This window comes from Pholcus phalangioides, unplaced genomic scaffold, assembly GCF_987345545.1.
Source record: "Pholcus phalangioides strain wild (caught in Gottingen) unplaced genomic scaffold, Ppha-v1.0 ptg000027l_1, whole genome shotgun sequence".
Taxonomy (NCBI): Eukaryota; Metazoa; Arthropoda; class Arachnida; order Araneae; family Pholcidae; genus Pholcus; species Pholcus phalangioides.
In genome coordinates, this window is record NW_028301617.1 from 7,578,867 (window position 1) to 7,599,320 (window position 20,454).

Below are 20,454 nucleotides of genomic sequence, written 5' to 3' on the forward strand. Positions count from 1 at the left end.
ATGAAGGAATGCTAGAGGCGATTTCCGCAACAAAAGTTGGCGGCGACTAGCATGCCAGTCACCAAGTGACTGAGTCGCGTACAATTTCCTCGTGTGAGGGCTTCTATAGCAATATACAGACTAGTCTTATGGAAACAGTTTCCCCGTGTGAGAAGGGCCTCACTGACACGGTTTCTCTCTAGTGTGGATCATTTTATGTATATTCAAGCCAGACTTAAAAGAATATTTTACCTAGGGTGAGCATACATCCCGTTTTTGCTGGGACAGTCCCGGTTTTTCGAGTTTTTTTCACCTGTCCCGACTTTTTTGCAAAATTGACTCGATTTTTCACGTACATCCAATGAAGCCAACTATTCAAATCAACGATGAAAATTATCTTCCCAGCCCAGAAATTACAGCACGATAATTACGACCACAATAAGAATATATAATAAATTTATTTTTCATACATTTCTCATTTTTTTAATTCACTGCAATTTGAAGTGGCGCTTCATTTTTCTCGATTGGTTACTTTTTACGACTTTAGCACGAGTTGGCAACTTTGCCTACTTTTGGCATCATTTTTGGTGACGATTGGCACTGTCAAGTATTTCGAAGCCCAATTTCACGTATTTTTCCCGAGCAAATATGAGCAGCCTACTTTTATCGAATAGATCGCGCCGATATGGTTTCTCTCCTGTGAGAATCCTTCTGTGTATATCGTAGCCAGAGACTTGTGAAAACCTTTTGCAACAAAGATCGCACTCACGTCGTTTCTATCCTCTGTGTCTATTCAACTAAGAGTGTTCGGAAATTTTTTTACCACAAACATCATACTCATGCGGTTTCTCCCCAGTATGGACACTCTTGTGTCGTTGTAAGCTACGCAATTGCGAGAACTTTTTACCACAAACATCACACTCATGCGGTTTCTCTCCTGTGTGGGCTCTTTTGTGTCGTTGTAAGCTACCCAATTCCGAGAACTTTTTATCACAAACATCACACTCATACGGTTTCTCGCCAGTGTGGATTCTTTTGTGTGTTTGTAAGCTATACAAATGCGAAAACATTTTATCACAAACATCACACTCATACGGTTTCTCCCCAGTGTGGACTCTTTTGTGTGTTTGTAAGCTAAACAACTGCGAAAATTTTTTACCACAAACATCACACTCATGTGGTTTCTCTCCTGTGTGGACTCTCTTGTGTCGTTGTAAGCTACGCAATTGCGAGAACTTTTTACCACAAACATCACACTCATACGGTTTCTCCCCAGTATGGACTCTTTTGTGTCGTTGTAAGCTACGGAATTCCGAGAACTTTTTACCACAAACATCACACTCATACGGTTTCTCCCCAGTGTGGACTCTTTTGTGTGTTTGTAAGCTAGACAAATGCGAAAACTTTTTATCACAAACATCACACTCATACGGTTTCTCCCCAGTGTGGACTCTTTCGTGTCGTTGTAAGCTAAGCAATTGGGAGAACTTTTTACCACAAACATCACATTCATTTGGTTTCTCTCCACTGTGGAATTTTTTGTGTCTCTTAAAGGAAGAACTATCTGAAAACTTTCTACCACAAACATCACACTCATACGGTTTCTCCCCAGTATGGACTCTTTTGTGTTTCTTGCAGGAAGAGCTGTCTGAAAACTTTCTACCACAAACATCACATTCATAAGGTTTCTCCCCAGTGTGGAGTCTTTCGTGTGTCTGTAAGCGAGACAATTGCGAAAACATTTTACCGCAAACATCACACTCATACGGTTTCTCTCCAGTGTGGACTCTATTGTGTGTTTGTAAGTTAGACGATTGCGAAAACATTTCACCACAAACATCACATTCATACGGTTTTTCCCCAGTATGGACTCTTTTGTGTTTCTTAAAGGAAGAGTTGTCTGAAAAATTTCTACCACAAACATCACAATCATACGGTTTCTTATCAGTGTGGACTCTTTTGAATCCTTGTAAATGTGACAATTGCGGAAACTTTTTACCAAAAACATCGCTTTGATATGGAGTCTCGCCGTTATGGACTTTTTTAGTTGTAACCAAGGAAGGGCCTCCGGAAAACTTTTGGACACAATCATTGCACTCATATTGTCTCTCTCTTGCAAGGACTGTTTTATGTGCACAGTGTGTAGGGATTTCGTTAAATTTTATATTTAACATATCACGCTTATATAGTGTTTCATCACAGTGGGCTTTTTCGGCTGGATAATTCATTGATGTCATCTCCGCGGGGATTCCCGAATTCGTTTTTTAAGGCTTTTCTTCCGAATGGATATAATTTTTGCAGATTTAAATCCAAACGGTTTGAAAATCTTTCACAGCAATTATTATTTTCGAATTCTTCTTTATCAGAATGAACGATCTTGTGCTGCCTGAATACAGTAGGAGACGAAAATTTTTCGTTGTAAACAACGCACGTGAATGTATCTTGACCGTTGTGATTCAGATTACAGTCGACCATGTCGAAAAAGCAAACATCTCTTTCATGATGTTGTTTTTTGCAGTTCGATCCGTGCACTATGTATCATTTTATTTGAAATTATGAAGTGATCTGGAAGAAGATGTAAACTTTACTCGGTTTCTTGAATTATAATTGTATCCTGCTATTTTTGGGATGAAATTCTCGCGGTGTGCCATACTCGTTTTAAAATGTTTGTATATCCCATGGTATAGAATATATTTCTACGTTTTCTCTTTTCTTCGAAGAAATTCATCCAACAGATGTTCAAGTACCTGTCAATGGGAAATAATGAAGTCAACATATTTATAAATATATTTCATGGCTTATATAATAATATGACATAAAATTCAAAAGTTATAATATTCATCAAAGACGAACGGTGTGAATATATATGGTGGTCCAGAAGTCTGAACCTGTTTTTTTTTTATCAGAAAGCTTTTAAATATACTTGACTACCGTGTTTTTGAAAATGTGAGACGCTTTGCAAGGTTCATACATTATTTCATCTAGTAAATGATGACTGCGACCAAAAGAGGTCGGAAAAGCAAAATCAAATGAGAAAAGTATGTGGAATGATTCACGGAATACGACGAAAGGAAGGCATTACGAAAGCATTTGAGAAGTTACGAACTTGCAATATTCACTGAGATATTTGAATTCAAATATCGGAGAAAATTTTGGAAGGAACCACGTGAACTAACTGGCAACGCTTCTAATTTATGTTGTTCTGTTGTCTGTTCTTGTTCTCTTCTCTGTTTTTGCGTTCAAATATTTCAGGGAATATTGCACTGAGAAAATTGGAATTTTTTTATTGGGCTTGGGCGAGACATTGCAATGAATTTTTAATTAGGTATTTGCTGACGAGGACTGTATAAACCCTCAAAAAATCACGGCATTTTAAGAAATCGTATATCATTTAAAAACTTTTTCTAACTCAAAGTATACAGTAAAACCTACAACCGAACTGTTTGTTCCGAAATTTTTGATATATTATGGCCGAGAGATCATCAAATACGATCGGCACGAAACGAAAATCGCTTTCTCCGACACTGCCGGACTTTGTGCAATGTAGGAAAGCAAGTCGGAACAGTGAAAACGTATTCGGAGACTCATATTTGGGGGTTGGGACGATTTTGATATGGAGTCGCACTTCGCTACATGGTTGAGGCCGAATCCGAGACCAAATCCCTATTGAATAAAATGCTTGGTAGATTAGATCATTCACAACTTAGTTACAAAATGTGGAAGATTGCGTCATTGAACTGGAATCGCGTGTTGATCAACTGGAAAAGAAAAATACTGTGTCGCTGAGGGAGACTGATCCAATCCTCGCTTCTGATCTTTTAGCGATTTTAAGAGCAATGTCGAAAATTCTATAGCTGAACTGTCTCACTTTTTTGAAAATCTAGGACTTCCTACGATACTACGACCAACATCAGGGGCCGTATGCTTATAAATCAATGCAAGCTCAATGATTTAACTATTCTAAATGGTCGAGGTATCGGGGATTCTGGTGGTTGTGTAACATACTTTGGAGGCAACGGTTCCTCTGTTGCGGACTATGCCTTTTGATCGCCGGATTATTTAAGTTTGACAAGTCGTTTTGAAGTTCCTTTGCGACTCTGATCACTTACTCATTCAAATACATATTTTTAAAGCTACCACTATGTTTAAAAGTTGCTTTATGCATAAAAAGATTTTTTGGATTTCAGAAAAGTGTAAAATTTTTAGATCCAACTTAGACATACTTCTTTTCCAAATCGATGTCTCCCACGCGGATTGGAATTCGCTACCTCTCGCGATCACTTCCGCGGCCAGAGATGCCGATATAATGGGATCTAGACCCCCCGTGTTTCTCATTCTTGGTTTGATGAAGACTGTAGGGAAGCTATTGCGTCTCGAAATCAGGCCCAATATTGATTTCGTAGGTCTGGATCCGGGGAGATCGCGTAAGATTTGTGAAATTAAGAAACACGACACGTTCACTCTGTCGCTATAAAAAACTAATGTATTTTAAATCACTAATTGAGAATCCCGATGTGTATAAAAACAGCTCCAAATTCTGGAATTTTTTGAAAATTCATGAACGAAGTAAAGGATACATGTTAGCCATGATAATATCGACTGGTTCAGATATCTTTCTACTGTTTTCTCAGAAATCATAAACTCCGCCCACTCGGACCGTTTAACCTCTTCACAAATTTGAGCGACGTTTTTCTTGATGCCCCATTACCCTCCACGATATAACCAAGGCATTAAGGGCCACCAAGTCCTGGCAAAGCCCCAGGTTTGGATGGAATCCCAATCGAGTTTTACAGAGTGGGCGAGGTAAGACCGTTCTTAGTAAACCTCTTTAACCATTTTTTTATGGTCACGGATGTTCCTGATTCCTCGAAAACAAGTCTCATTATACCTTTACACAAAAAAAGGATCTATATCCAACCCCCCGCAACTACCGCCCGATGTCGCTTCTATGTACGATTTCTAAATCATATATTTCCGTGTTGTACTATCGCTTGAAAGAATGGCCCTCTGTCAATGAAATTTTATCCCCATTTCAGACGGTTTTAGAAACGGGTGTTCAATTTTAGATAACATTCTTATTTTGGCCATCATGATTCAAACGTCTCTTTCACGAATACGTCAGAAACTATTTACTTTCTTTGTGGATTTCAGGGCCGCCTTTGACTCAATAAATAGAAACTTAATCTTTATTAAACTTTTTCGTTTTGGTTTGAGTTACAAATTTGTTACCGCTATAGTTGGTCTGTATAATTCAAACTATGGCACAGTCCTCACTCATGCTGGCCTATCAGAGAAGTTTCGTATTCTAAGGGGGGGGGTAAGACAGCGATGCGGCCTCAGCCCTATTCGTTTTAATTATCTTCATCAACCACTTTCTTGTAGACCTTTCTTCGGAGGACTCCGGGGCCCCTCTTTTGAATGAGACGGTGAATGTGCAAGCTTTCGCCGATGGTATTGTTCTGATGGCAGATTCCAGGAGTGGACTGCAGAGGGTTGATAAACAAACTCGAGAGTTTTGTTGATAAAACCTTCCTTCAGATAAACCTTTTTAAATCTAGGATTTTGGTCTTTAGGGTAGGTTTTAATCTCCCCGACACTTTCAGGTGGTCTTTTCCTTGCGAAGAAATAGAATTGGTCAATCACTACAAGTATTTGGGGATTAATTTCCATTAAAACGGATCTTTCGCAAGTCATATATGTAGATCAAGCATAGTCCTTTCCCAAACTGCGCATCGATACACTCTTGCACTCTTCCCCATTCAGCCAAATTTTAGACAAAAAAAATCAGAGTTTTTGATTCTACTATTCTCCCTCTTCGTCTCAGAAATTCGGTGTGTCAGATCGGATGTTTTCGATCCCCTTCAACTCTACTTCATAAAAAAAAAGTTATGCTATCCCGATGTGCACTGTTTCCCATATAATCTATATGGAGTTCGGAAGGCTTCCGGTTTCTTTCAATATGTTTAAGCGTACTCTCAGATTGTTGAATAGAGCAAAAAAATTCGCACAACCATATACTTAAACTTTGTATATAAATCGGTGCCACCATACCGAAAAGGGCTGGGAAAGCCGGCTTTACACCTTCTTGTCCGAATTTTTCCCCAGCGAATTGCATAACTTGGAACGGAGTGGCACACTTTCTTCCTCTGAACTGCTTTAAGTGATTGCCCTAAGTGATTTTTTGCGAAGAATTTTACCCAAAAAATTTCCCTCAGTAATTCCAATCCGTTCTACAGGTATCTCGATTCCTCCTTCTACCCTGAGCCGTATCTTAACAGCTCTAATAACAAGACCTACACATAAGCCCTTTCGCAGGCTCGTTTTAATTTTGTGCAGGGTTGCTGTCATTTCAACCACTGCTGCCCTCTCTGTGGCAGGTGGTGCCCCCACACAAATTTTTGACATTCCTTTTGCACCTGTCCTATGTTAATTTCCCTACGGGGGATCACCTTTTCGATATCTCTCACCCTCCCCTTTCTAATCTCATCAGCTTCTCGAACACCCAACCAAGTCGGGTTTGCGATTTTATCAATTCCGCAAAAACACACATTGGAAACTCTTGCATGTAAATTTGATTTGTTTTTATTCTCAGAAATGTATATTGACAATTTTATGAATTTTCTCAATATTTTTGACGATTAGATGTTCTTCTCACCGATGTTCAAAAACGTGCAAATTAACTCATCACTTTTTTCTGCAGTCTAATGTAATCTTATGTTTATTTGCTCACAGGCTTCCGCCTAAGCAGTTAATTATTTTGCTTGAAGCATTTCTGGACGTACGAAATTTGTCGTTCAGGTGGACATTTTTCAGTGGTACAACAGTGCCCGAGTGGCAAGATGCTCGTCTTCCACCCACTATAAAGGTTCACGGGTTCGAATCCAGGCCAAGAACGTCAGAAGCAAGTTCTTTATCTACATAGCCTGGGGCGACCACCGATGAATGGAGCTTTCATTTCCCACCCATCTGATATATCTGGCTGGAAATTGCCGTATGGCAATACATGACCGCAGTTGGTGTGTGGTAAAGTAGTAGCCGGTACAACATCCGAGGTGCCCTAACTCGTTATTTTTCCCCTCAATTAAAAAGATGCAGGAAATGTTCACAAAAATCAACCTGTACAGAGTGTAAATAAACAGAATAAAAAAAATTCAATTTTTTTTTTGTTCCCAACTTTACTCGAATTTTAAATTCAAATATATCGCTCGGAAACAATATCTTGGCCTCATCACCTTTGACAGGACAACACCTTTGTTAATGGGTTTTTTAGGACTGGACGTCCATATAAATAAAAAAAATTCAAAATATTGTTTCCAAGCATTGTTTATTTTACAACACAAGCTAACGGGCAATGCTCTTTTTCCTCATTTATGCTGTTCTTTCCCAAGTTCTCTCTAATTCGTGAATTGAAATGTCTCAGTTGAATATTATGCATGGATATACTCAATTGTAACATATGGAATCTGTGCTTGGAGAGGTGCATACTATACTAACATAAATAAATTAGATAATATATATAATAAAATCAGATTCACAATAAAAACTAATCCCACTAACGAAAACAAAACTGAGTCCATAATGAAAAAAACTATATAGACAGAACAATAAAATTTGTTATAGCGAATGAAGAATGGTTAATGAAGAATCGAAACAGATCTTCAAATAGATTAAGTATAGAATATCAAGTGCCAAAAACAACTGAAACTCTATTCACACACAAAAAAAGTTTTAGTTACACCGCTCCAAAAATAATAAATAAATACCAAACTGCTAATTATACTAATAAAAGATTGAATTATAGTATTTTTGATTTAGCGAAGAGCATTGTATTTGAAATACTAATACAATAGAAATATTTACATTGAAAACTATTTTTTTCTAACTTTTACAATGCGTGTGTTTAATTTTTGTGCATAAAGATATCTATCATAAATATCTATATTTTCAACAATTTGCATGAACACTAATCAAAATTCGAAGAGATAATACTATGAACAACTATTTTCATTCTGAAGACTCGTAGACGGTGATTTCCGAACACATTTTGAGCATTTTTTAAACTGAGATCATATCTCAGCGGTTGATGAGATACGGGTTGAATTAGGATTTGACAAGACACCCTGTATCAGGGAAGCAACTAGGATGCTTGGTCAACCGGGAAGAGCAAGCATTTTGACGTCCCACTGTTAAAGTGAGAAATTCGCACTCCCTCTAGTGAAGCCCCCTTCCCCGCAATTGCAGCCCTGCCTGTATAGCTGTTCATTTGGCACTAGATTAAATTTTCTGAGCTATTTCCTGTGTCACGCTAGGACAATATCAAACCTAAGCACAGCACGCCAATAGCACGAGGTACAATAATGTAAATAAACCGCGAAATAACTTGGGTATTAATGGTGGTTTTTTTTTTTTCTCAATCGAAAACCAATTAACGTTCCACGTGATTTGGTTTTTTTGATATTTTTTTTCCACGTGAATTTCATGCGATACATTTTTCTACAAGCAAAAGTTAAACGACGCCAAATGTCTGTATAATTTCATGTTCTTCAAGAATCGAAAAATTCAATTTTCCCGAATAATCATTGATCATGTAATTTTTTTTTTTTTTTTGTTTATATCCCGCACCCCCCAAAAATACTCTCCCGGCACCCTCGGTTAAGAATCATGGATTTAGTGTTAAAAGAAAAATATAAGAATATCGTCCAGGGTTCCCTTCAACCCCCGGTGGAAGCCATTATGAAAGAAACAATTTCGAGAACAATCATGCCCAGAATCAAGGAAACAAATTATCCGCAAACGAAGGTCAAACTGTGAATTTTTTTTTCAATTGATTATTAAAACATTTGGGTATATCTTTTCAATAACAGATGGCAGCACGTAATGATTCACTGTATGTAAGTCTGCTTTTAAAACTTGCTTTCCAAGGGAGGGAAATTTACATTGACCACACACCGTTCTCTTTAGAAACAAAAGAAATGGCTCACCTCGAAATGTACGAAGTTGGCAACCTTCTTAACCAACAATAGACACGTTGATCGATCGATGATGACTTTCACTTCAATGCACGGATGTTTAATGAGAAGCCAAAATGTTAAAATAAACACGAACAACGGAATCCAAAGCGGGAAAGACGCTGTGTGGTGTTGCCAACGGTAGAAAAATTTATAAACTAGATTCCCAGCTGAAATAAGCTGACCATATTTCATCGAGAGTTATACGTAAGTAAGACACCTTCATATACGAGCGGAACCATCAGGCATTCTGGTCCTCGCTGAGGTCCTACACGGGGTTGCTGCACTTAATCGTCGCTTCGGAAATGGCCGCCAAGCAGACTTAAAACAAAAGGATCGCGTTGGAGACTTGACATGGCAACCTAACAGAATTCCCCCCCGCGCTGAAAATGTGGGGACAAATGCATGAGAAATTAAATTTGAGGAAAAAATGATAAATTTCAGCGATCGAATTTTCTGTGGGAAATAGAATATATGGTTACTAACAATTTCAATTAATTACTAATAATTTAAGCCACGAGTGGAATTCGTTACAGTTCGTGCGCGATTACGATGTAAACTTCAATTACACACTCATAATTTATATATAGCAATAATATATTCATACTTACTTTTGAACTTAATTTTTTTTTTTTGTTTAGCATACTTACATAAATATTTAAGGTGAAAAAAGTGGGGGGGGGGGTGAAATTTATTCCCCAGATCCCCTTAATTTTAGGTTCGACATAAAAAAACCCCATTTATTTATAGAAATGGCAATTAAGATTAATGTTTCTGAAGTTATTTCCTTCCACCCAGAACAAAGGGATTTCATAAATGAACATTACTGACTCGGAATATTGTATATATAATTTATTACAAAAATCAATAATTTTAGAATGTTTGATCATTTCATTCGAATTTTCTTTAAATGCTAAATAGCAGACACAGGTTCAATAATTTCAATTTACGAGCTCAATGAGTGAATAAATTTATTGAATAAAAAAATATGCACACACATAATTAATGAACATCACTTATGAAAGCAAGACGTTACAAATATCATATTTGTAATTATCATATTTGTAATTACAAATATCATATTTGTAACACCACACCCGTTTCTACACCATATAATGAAATGCCACCCTACTTTAGAGGATTTAGCCAGTAAATTTTGAATTACAGAAAAATCTTTAATAACAGATCAGGAAATTTGAAATTTTATTGCAGACAAGTTACTGACGCGAATATAAATGATATGTAGTGCTTTGCTCCAAACTGTGTGACCCAACAGCAATTCACCTGGAAAAAAATAATTGAAATTATTCAGATCAAGCAATTATTTCTGGTAAGAATCCAATGTGTTCATGGGGGTTTGAATTATGTGCAACACAAGAGTATTCTATACATGACACTGTGTTGAGCTACCATAAGTGTTACTACAGAATTGCTTCAGCACACTAATTATTTGGTGAAGGAATGCAGAATGATTCCTGGTAGGAATCTACAATGATCGTGGGTGTTTCAATCATATGCAACACAAGAGCATCTAAAAAACTTTAAACATGGTGTCAACTCGTAACCAGAGTAAATTTTGCAATATAGTCTTTTTATACCCCCTTCTAAATTCGCAATACCTGCCTGGGAGTCTTTTCATTTAGTTGAAGAAAAACTTACTTACACAGGGTTCAACAAATCTCCAATGCTAAGTCCATATGATGCCTATAAAATCTATATTGGTACTTAAAATTTTCTTTGTGGTAACTAAATTGGAGTCTATTTTCTGATTTTTAACAGTTGTCTTTTAACATAGAAAAATGATAGAAAGTACCGAAAAAAGTAAAAAAAAAAATTAGGACTTTTCTTGAGCTTAACATCATCTTTTGCTCCTGAGAACTGGGCTGGCGCCTAAAATTTTTTTCGATTTGTCAATCCCTGACCTACATCTTTTTTATTTATACTTCCATTTCTTATATGTGTACCATAAAGTCCATAGTGTACTTTTCAGTTACATTACCAGCTTATTGTTTCAATTATATTTCCTAAATAATTATTTGTTTCTTGTTCAGTAAAATTATCCTTCAATTAATCACAATAGAAATAAGTGACATGAATAGAGTTTTCTTTTAACGTAACCCAGTTTATGCGATGGTAAAGGAAAACATATCAACAATGGGAATATATTGAGCATACAAGAAAGATTGAATTTGTGTGCATTCAACAGTTCATATTTTCAGTGAACATCATCAGTGTGATTACAATCTGGACAATGAATATAAAACCATTTTCATGAAACGGGGGAATACATATTTACATGTAGTATTGTTATATGTGATTAGTTGGGAAAATTCACGTGTTCTGATGTTGTGGTAATGGACATCAGAAATAAGTGTCCACCAGTGAATGAGAGAAACCTGATTTTCACGTTTTTCTTGCCATCATAATAATGTGTTATGTGCTTGTACGTCTGTATAATGAGATTTGTTGTTGACAGTTGTCGAAAACTTTCCCGCCTTCTAAATCTTTTACACACAGTGGACACTGAATAATTGTACACACATCTGAAATAATTGTATTCATATTTTTTGTATTACACTTACCATGATATACCAAAATGCCACTATTAAGAAAATCCCAATAGCACTGAGCATGCTTTTTTTTAACCACAAAGTCAGAAATTAACAAATCAACGATTATAATGCCAGCTAACTTTTTTTTATTCTCAGCTTTCTTATATCAGTTTCTAATTCCCCTCAAATTTCACTCACAGAACATATTAAATGTAAAATACAGGCTGCAAAATAAATTAAGTGAATTTTTGCTTCATTATTTCTCACATCTGTGGCTTTTTTCAACTTGCTGTGTGTTGAGCATTTGAAGTTGCAGACTAATAGTTGCAGGCAAGTATTAAATGGCAAATTAAAGAAAGAAAACATGCCGACAATATTAAAAACTGATAATATTTTTGAGCACTGGATTGTTTTCATGTATCTATGGTTTTGAAGAAGAAAAAATTTCGAATTCATACTTCACAATCTTTGAATGCATTTTTTGCGAAATGTCAATTTTTGCCATTGCACACATGATAACAAAAAAAATGGTTAGACCAATCATTATGAAATTTTCTACGTTAATTTTTTAAAGAAGAAAAAAACTCATCTCTGCCTCTACCGGGAGTCGAACCCGGGTCCCTCGATTGCCGGACGAGTGCTCTGACCACTAAGCTACACAGGAGATAGAGACATTCCTTCGCTAGAGCGTATATGTGCCGAACGAAACCGTGCAATGGACGGTGAACCGATCAGCTAATAGCTCATGGACGACGAGCCACCAGATGGCTATATATATGACCACTTGTTAATACAAGATATACAGAAGACTGGATGTTGTGAAGATATTTATATCTATTATAGATTTTATCTTGTATTAACAAGTGGAGAGCGACATTCATGTCATGAAATGAATAGACTTTCTGAACATTAAGCCGCGTTGAACTTGGGAAAAAAAGTTTTCTTTTTTCAAAGTTCACCTCGGCATATTATCCAGATTAAGGGTTAACCCTTTGAGGGACGCTTTTTATTTTCGACATTATTTAATGAAATTGCTTGATGAATGGAGAAATTTATTTTTTATATCACCGAGGGAAAATATGGGCGATGGTTTAGTGGCGTTAGTGTTACTTCCGGCCCTGTATATCATGATAGTGATGAATTCTCAAGATGTGTAAGTTTCACATCAAAAGGATATAGTGATCTATCATTTCATTGATACATATCATTAAAAAATGAAAATGTTCAAAATCTTCCATGTTATATGACAAATGTATTATTGATTCTGATTCTATTTAGTACGATTGTGTAATAACCAGTACCGAACATAAAAATAAATCAGTGCGAAATAAACTAATGAAGTACAAAAAGAAGAGTATCTAGAAATATATTCATTAAAAATTTGTATACAAAACCCATTCATATTGTTGCGCCGTCGGGGGCTCGTCGAACTTCTGTCACCAGATTGTCCCGTCGCGCGGATCTCTCGGGTTGCCGCACCCTCTATGATGATCTGATGGATTGCCATGAACTTGGAGACTTAAAAGAAACGGATTAAAAAGTTTGAATCATTTTCTACAGCAAATTTCCGTAAGCTATTCATTTTGCATGGAAATATAAGAAATTTTTTTCTCTGAAATGCACGGATTTTTTGGGGGTCGTCTTATAAACGGGTTTTCAATTTATTCCGGTTTTGGTGGTCCTGAACGGGGGGGGGGGGGGGAGGTCGGCTTTTACACGAGTATATACGAAGTATATTCTTCCTTCCCCCACAATTAGTTCTATTTTTTTTCTTTCCCTTTCTTCCCTTTTTAAACGTGGAACGAGGCAAACAAATTTATCGTCCGTACGTCTAATTCAGATCATTCAAATTTATCGCCAACAGCTTGTATGTGAAGCGGTTAAATGCTATGCCATCTCTATGTAGGTTTATATTTCTGACTTGGCGGAACTTCTTCGAATTATTTTTCGAATTTACTTTTCGTCTATCTGCGAATTATTTCTCCTATTTATTTATTTTCCACCCCGGTCCGCAAATTGATTACCGTATTCGGGCCGTGCCGCGAAAATTTTCGAATATTTTCACCCTTCAGCAGTTGCGAAAGGTTCCATATTTTTATGGGCATCTTTTTATCAGCCACCTCGTTGTGCATTTTGCCTGTTGTGGCGTTGTATTTGTATTTGTATCCTGCTCCAATAGTGTATTTTCGTATTTTTCTGCGCCAAATAGCGAATTTTGCTTCAGTATGCCCGAAATTTTGGAAAGGACGCCAGAAAAATTTTGTTCCTGCTTGCCGCGAAACGGTTCTTTCCGAGAAGAAGGTGTTTTATTCCTCAGTACTTAAATACAAATACAAATTAGGGCTGTCTTAAGAGCATCATGGGCCCCGGGCCGAGTGATATTTCTGAGGCCCTACCTGGGAAATTCTTGAAAATTTCAATCAAGTCTCATTTTTTGAGGCCCCCCGGGTGGGCCCATGCCGTAAGACGGTACTGATACAAATAAAACGCCACAACAGGCAAAATGCCCAACGAGGTCCCAAGCCAAGGGCGTAGCCGGGGGGGGGGGGGGGACTTGGAGGTCTGGTCCCCCCCCCCGAAATGTGAGAAAATGACCGAAAAAAGGGAAAAAGATGGCCAAATCCATTGTTCTGTCACTTTGGTCCCCCCCCCGAACGAAATTTCTGGCTACGCCCCTGTCCCAAGCCTATCGCCTCATTTAAACTATTGGGTTTTCACAGAAACATATTGGGTGGAACAGAATAGGGTTTGCTATGGTCTTTCAGCTTTAAAGCGCAAATGTGAGCGCAAAAAGTCGCCACTGGAAGCAGCAGAAATTACTGTAGTCGATCCTCATTGCGTCAAATCCCAATGTTTCGTGTTTTTTTCATTCCGGAGTAAAAGTGCATCTTGTCATTTATTGATCATAACGATCCTGTTGTTAATTAAAATCATAATTATTTACCTAATTAGTCATTCAAATTCGTGAAAATGAGTGAAATTGCGATTTTTCTAATTTTCATAAATTTGAAAGCTTGTCATTCATCAATCGCAATGATCCTGCCTAATGTTAATTAAAATCATAATTAGTTAACTAATTGGTCATTGGAATTCGTGAAAATTAGTAAGATTTCTAATTTACCAATTATCATAAATTTGGAAGCTTGTTATGTCTAATTGTTTTATATATATAGATATATATATACCAAATTCTTCTCGTTTGATTCTTAGGAAAATATATCAAAGATAGATGGCAGGCTAAAGTATCTGTAACGTCGACGATGATTGTGCGCGACATCTATTGTGTAAATTATGCTACTTGGAATGGAAAGTCAAGTTTGAAAAATCACAATTTTTTTTTCATTTAAACCAGGCAGAAAAACTGAAAAAAATGAAAATTTTGATTTAACAAAACAGTATCAACAAAATAAAATCATGGCGGACATAAAAGTCCTCAAGTCGTAACTTATAACATTTATTTAAGTATATTATTTATAAGGGAGGTGAGAGACTCTTTGGGAATTTTGGGAATTACCTTTTGGGAATTACTGTAAAATGAAATATAGGAAGACTTGCCATCGCCTGGTGGAGGCCTAAGCGTTGTGCAGTCAAAATTCCTACTGATACTGAGTACCGCAATCAAGTAGAGCCTTGCACTTGGTCAATGGAGATTGCATCATTGCCGGGCTCCTTATTGTGAGGAAAAGGAAGTGAAATAAAATCAGCGTCAATGAAATGACACTGATCTGAAATGCGAAAAAAGAACAAATATTCTCTGAGAACTCAAAGAGAACAAATATCTTTCGAGTACCGCTAGGGAGGCGGCATAGAAACCTCCCAGCGAAGAAACTAAAATGCACAAAGGCAGGCACAGGAACCGTTCCCCATGGGGGAAAATGGACAAACGTGCTAACGCTCGATATCTGTGGACACAGTGAATAACAAACACACATGAACTGTGCTGGCTGCGTTGAAAAACTATGTCAACGCAAGAACAAAATGTGCCTGGACCGAGACCACCTCACGAAACTCTCCCCCCCAAATCAGCCCAACAAATGGCGCTGACACCTACCTTCTCTGAGGAAAAGCATGACCATTTATAGTGCATAATTATAGTGACTCATGATAATTCTCTTTCAGTTGTAGATATGGCATTTTGCCTGAAGTAATCTGTTAAACGAGCTTAGAGTCCCGATTTTGACTTAAATTTCTACACATTCAGCTACACACACTATTCATCACACACACTTTTACACAACAAAATAGGCCAAGTACTTCTTGTGCCCACTGCTAAGACCGGTAGAACGGCCATCAAAAATTGTGCCGCGGGACCGGCGAATCAAGTTCCATTCAGCTCAGCTGGGAATTTTGGGGTTAATAAGGTACGTGGTTCGAGGCAGGAGGTGTTTAGGTTTCGTCACGATCGGTCGCATATAGTTTTCTCTCCGTCAGTAGCATAACGGAAGTCTACGGCAACGACCAACCGTTGGCCTAATGGATGTCTGCAATGCGTCATAACGGTCATCTGGAGTCTTCGCTTACTAATTGTGTTACGTCTGCTCTCTTTTTAATTTTTTTTTTTTTTTTTTTGAGTGCAATCTCTGTGGCTATTTAGCTGCTAAATTACTGGATTTCAAGGTAAGTGGTATTGTATGCATCTAAAATGGGTCGTACTTGCCCTTTTGTGAATTCAAATCAGGTGGTGGTTAAGAATTTGTGTGTATGGGCTAGTAATGCCTTAGAACGTAGTGTCACTAGAGAGAAGTTTGAAAAATTACTGGTTGACTTTGTTGGGGAAAAAAAACGTTTGGGAGATAACCTGAGCCATGTGAGTGATAAGTGTACTCTGGCTCGAGAATTCGATCTCATTGTGTTAGCTGATTTCATTAACTGGGAAAATGCTGTGTCAAAGCAGAAGGAAACATTTTTTGAATCTTTTGTAATGAATTCAATTACTTTTTTTGACGCCCTAAATTTTGATTCTTGTCGACATGCAATGTCACTCACGTTCAGGAAAGATGCTGTGACTTCCACTCCAGTTAGTGGGGGTGCAAGTAATAATGGGAAGAAGGGAAAAAAGAAGAAAATTAGGACCAAAAACATTCACAATGATGGAAATTCCAACTTTCAATTATGTAAATCTTTTAATAGAAACATCTCCAAAATTGGTCGATGTAGGGAGGATGAAAATCTTGTACAAGATAAAAACGTTAAAACTAGTGACTCCTTAAATACTTCTAACGAGTCAACTTCGGGATCATCTACACAAAATTTGAGCCATCGTGATAGTAGTAATGAGTCGACTTCTACTGGTACCATAAGTGATTGCAGTTTAACGATAGAAACTGTCAATGGTTCCTTCGAAACACAGCTTGATATTGTTCCAAAATCCTCTAAAAATATTACTTCTTGTGGTAACAAGGAAGTGGAAATTTCACAAACGGTAATATCACAGGAGAAACAAGAAAGTAATTTGAATAAGAAACAGGTAACACCCTCTAACACTCACGAATATAAAATTACAACAAGTAACGAGGTCTTCCCGGTTAATCTTGGGCCCAGCACTTCCGGACAAACAAATGCATCTAATACACATAATAAGACCACTCAGGACCCCATTGAAGCACATATGCTCACGAATGCTGCAAAAAAAATCGCACCGGGAAACGCTTGTATAAGTAATACATCTGATAAATCAAGTGATGATAAGGGATTCAAGGTTGTTACTCGGAAAAAAACTAAGACACATAATTACAACATTGATATTAATAAAGGGACAAACAACGGAAACATATCAATCTCTAACCCAACTGGAAATGCCCCTAACTTCTCACGTAAAATTAATATTCCGTCCATTATTCTCACAGAATGGGGTGGAAGCTGGATTTCTGACTTTGCAGCTGCCAAGAAAATATGCGAAATACCTCCACAATTTAAAGCAACGGAAAACACAATTGTATTTCAGGTCTTCACTGAGAAAGACCATCGACAAATTACGAAATTTTTTGATGACAAAAAATTTCGATACTTTACATATAACACTCATTCGGAACGAACACTAAAGTTTGTAATTAGGGGACTTCCAACGAATGTGAACCCGTTGGAAATTATTGCTGACTTGGAAAAAAAACAATTTAAGCCGGTTAAGGTGTCAAATATGAAAAATTACCATACTGGTAGATGTCTTCCCCCTTTTCTTAGTTGAGGCACCTATTGCTGACAAAAACATTGCTAATATTATGGAAATAGCTGAAATTCCAATAGAAATAGAAAGATACAGAGGCGCTCAAGGACCCATTCAATGTAGGGTCTGTCAATTATATGGGCACAGTTGTGCCCATATATAGATGTAAAAATACACCTACCTGTGCATTTTGTGCCGGATCACATGAGACCAGAGATTGTAGAGTTAAAGGTAACTCAAGGATGATTAAATGTTGTCACTGTGGGGGTCCTCACACATCGACGTTCTCTGGATGTAAAGCCCGGCCAGCATTAAATAAAAATAGAGGAAGATTATTCCTTCCTACAATTCCGCCAGGGCTGCAAGGATCTCCTATTAGGAGAGTGCCTTTGACTGAGAAAAATCTTCGCACTGAAGATGAAGATGTTGATAATTTGGACACAGGGATAGGTCCAATTACAATTACTCCACAAGCAACTAAAAAATCATGGAAAATTACTATAAATAACAATATTTCTGATGAACAATCTCAAAATGAGAATTTGGAAAAACAAACAATTCTACACAACACAATTAGGAAAGGAACTCATCCATTTGCAAAAAATAAGGGCAATATCCCAACAACTGCAGAAATTAAATTGGATCTTATTGAAGCACATTCACGATTAATTTATAGGAATGTGTTACATCAATTGATTACACAAACTTATAGACACAATATTACTTCTGACTCTGAACTATATGTTGATGTAATGGATAACAGAAATAATACAGAAACAGAGGTAAATGAAGAACTGTATAACAATCCTCTGAACGCGGAATCAAACACAAATAACACATACACAATTAAGTCTATTGATGAGGTAAAGTCCTTGAGTAAGTCAAATTTACCAAAGGGTAACAATAATTCCAACTCATCAGCTGTTCTTCCTGAAATTTTAAAATTTAATGACATACTCAACACTGTTTTGAGTGCCGCTGGAATATCTAGTGACAAAATAAGTCAAATAAATAAAGCTTTGATTGACATTCTTTCACAGCCCAACAATTAGCACATCAAGAAATATCTATACCAGGCCATTACATATTATGGCCTGGAATGCTAATGGTCTCAAAGACAACTTAAGGGAATTAAAAGAAGAATTATTCAATTATCAAGTGGATATCTTACTTCTATCAGAAACATGGTTATTGCCCTCACAAAAAATCAAAATTAATGGTTACACTGGCGTCAGAAAAGACCGATTACATGGTAAGGGGGAGGGGTAGCTGTATATGTGAAGTCTGATATTCCATTTCAAGAACTACAACTTCCCCCTTCCACTCAAATGGAAGCTACTGCTGTCACTGTTTACATAGATAGAACACCCATTTCTTTCTGTGCAATGTATAAGCCCCCCAATAATTGCATAGATATTTCCTTACTAAAACACTTATTCAGAACAGGGCTTCCAATTTTTGTAGGGGGTGATTGGAATAGTAAAAACGATCTATTCTTTAGTAAAAAATCCAACAGATGTGGTCGAGTGTTAAGAAAATTCTGCCTTGATAATTTCCTAAATATACATTCATCCACTACACCAACACATGTACCACCTCAAAATAGATATCAACCTGATGTAATTGATTTTGGCATCTCCAAAAATATTCTCTTTGACGTTCAAACTTACACAAAATCAATTCTCAGCTCACCGCACAATCCAGTATTTTTTATTATGGATTTTCTTCGCTCTTGCACCAGGAGAACAATTAAACGTATTAATTGGGACATGTATAGACAAATTTTGGAAACAAATCAAACAGCAGGGCTGACCCTGAACAACGCTCAGGATATAGATGAGGCGGTATCACATTTAAACACAAATAATACAAGCTGCATTAAATGATTCATCTACAGAAGTGCTACAGCCTGAAAATAAATATGGACTTTCTAGAGAAATCATGCAAAAGATTAGACACAAAAACAAAATACGTAGTAATTGGCAGCGCTTTCGTAGACGTTCAGACAAAATTACACTAAATCGTCTCAATCGTGAGATTAAAGAAGTGCAAAATTTTGTAAATGGTAGGTTTACCGAATTTGTAGAGAATGCTACCTCAGAAAATGGAAACATATGGAAAGCATGGAATCTTTGCAAACCTGGTGGTACTCGTATAATCAATAAAATACAAGGCCCCAATGGTCTGGTTTTTTCAGCAGAAGAAATAGCTGAAACCTTTGCTACCGCCTATGAAAAGCAATTTACACCCAATCACGTACAACCGTTAACGACTCAAGTTGAGCTCCGTCGTAGAGTTGCTCGTTATATACACTTTCACATTAATAATAATATTTCCAGCTTTGAACCCACAGACTTGGCTGAAGTCACTGACATTATAAACAAATTAAACAACAGAAAAGCTAGTGGCTATGATGGTATAAGTAACAAAGCTCTCAAAAATCTGCCTTGTCATATTATTTTGACATTCACGAACATTATTAACGCAGCATTAAAATTTAACCACTTTCCAAAGATATGGAAACATTCACTCATTAGAACAATACCCAAATCAGGAACTGACCCGTTACTTCCTGAATCGTTCAGGCCCATTAGCCTTTTATCTAATTGTTCAAAAGTCTTCGAGAGGATTTTAGCTCCTAGATTTCAAAAATATCTGGATGACAATAACATAATTCGAAAAGAACAACATGGCTTTAGACAGGAACATTCCTGTGTCACTCAATTGATTAGGGTGACTGAATATATAATCG

The 20,454-nt window shown here is 37.0% G+C and overlaps 1 protein-coding gene across 1 annotated transcript; it reads right to left on the minus strand.

Annotated features, from left to right (window-relative positions):
- Positions 1–455: 455 nt before the first annotated feature.
- On the minus strand, positions 456–9,163 carry LOC149068325 (uncharacterized). The gene is made up of 2 exons (XM_089251724.1): positions 8,961–9,163; positions 456–2,726 (listed from the first exon to the last, which is right to left on the minus strand). Exon 2 carries the CDS (start codon positions 2,214–2,216, stop codon positions 777–779), a length of 1,440 nt encoding a protein of 479 aa, XP_089107850.1. The 5' UTR covers positions 2,217–2,726; positions 8,961–9,163; the 3' UTR covers positions 456–776.
- Positions 9,164–20,454: the final 11,291 nt, after the last annotated feature.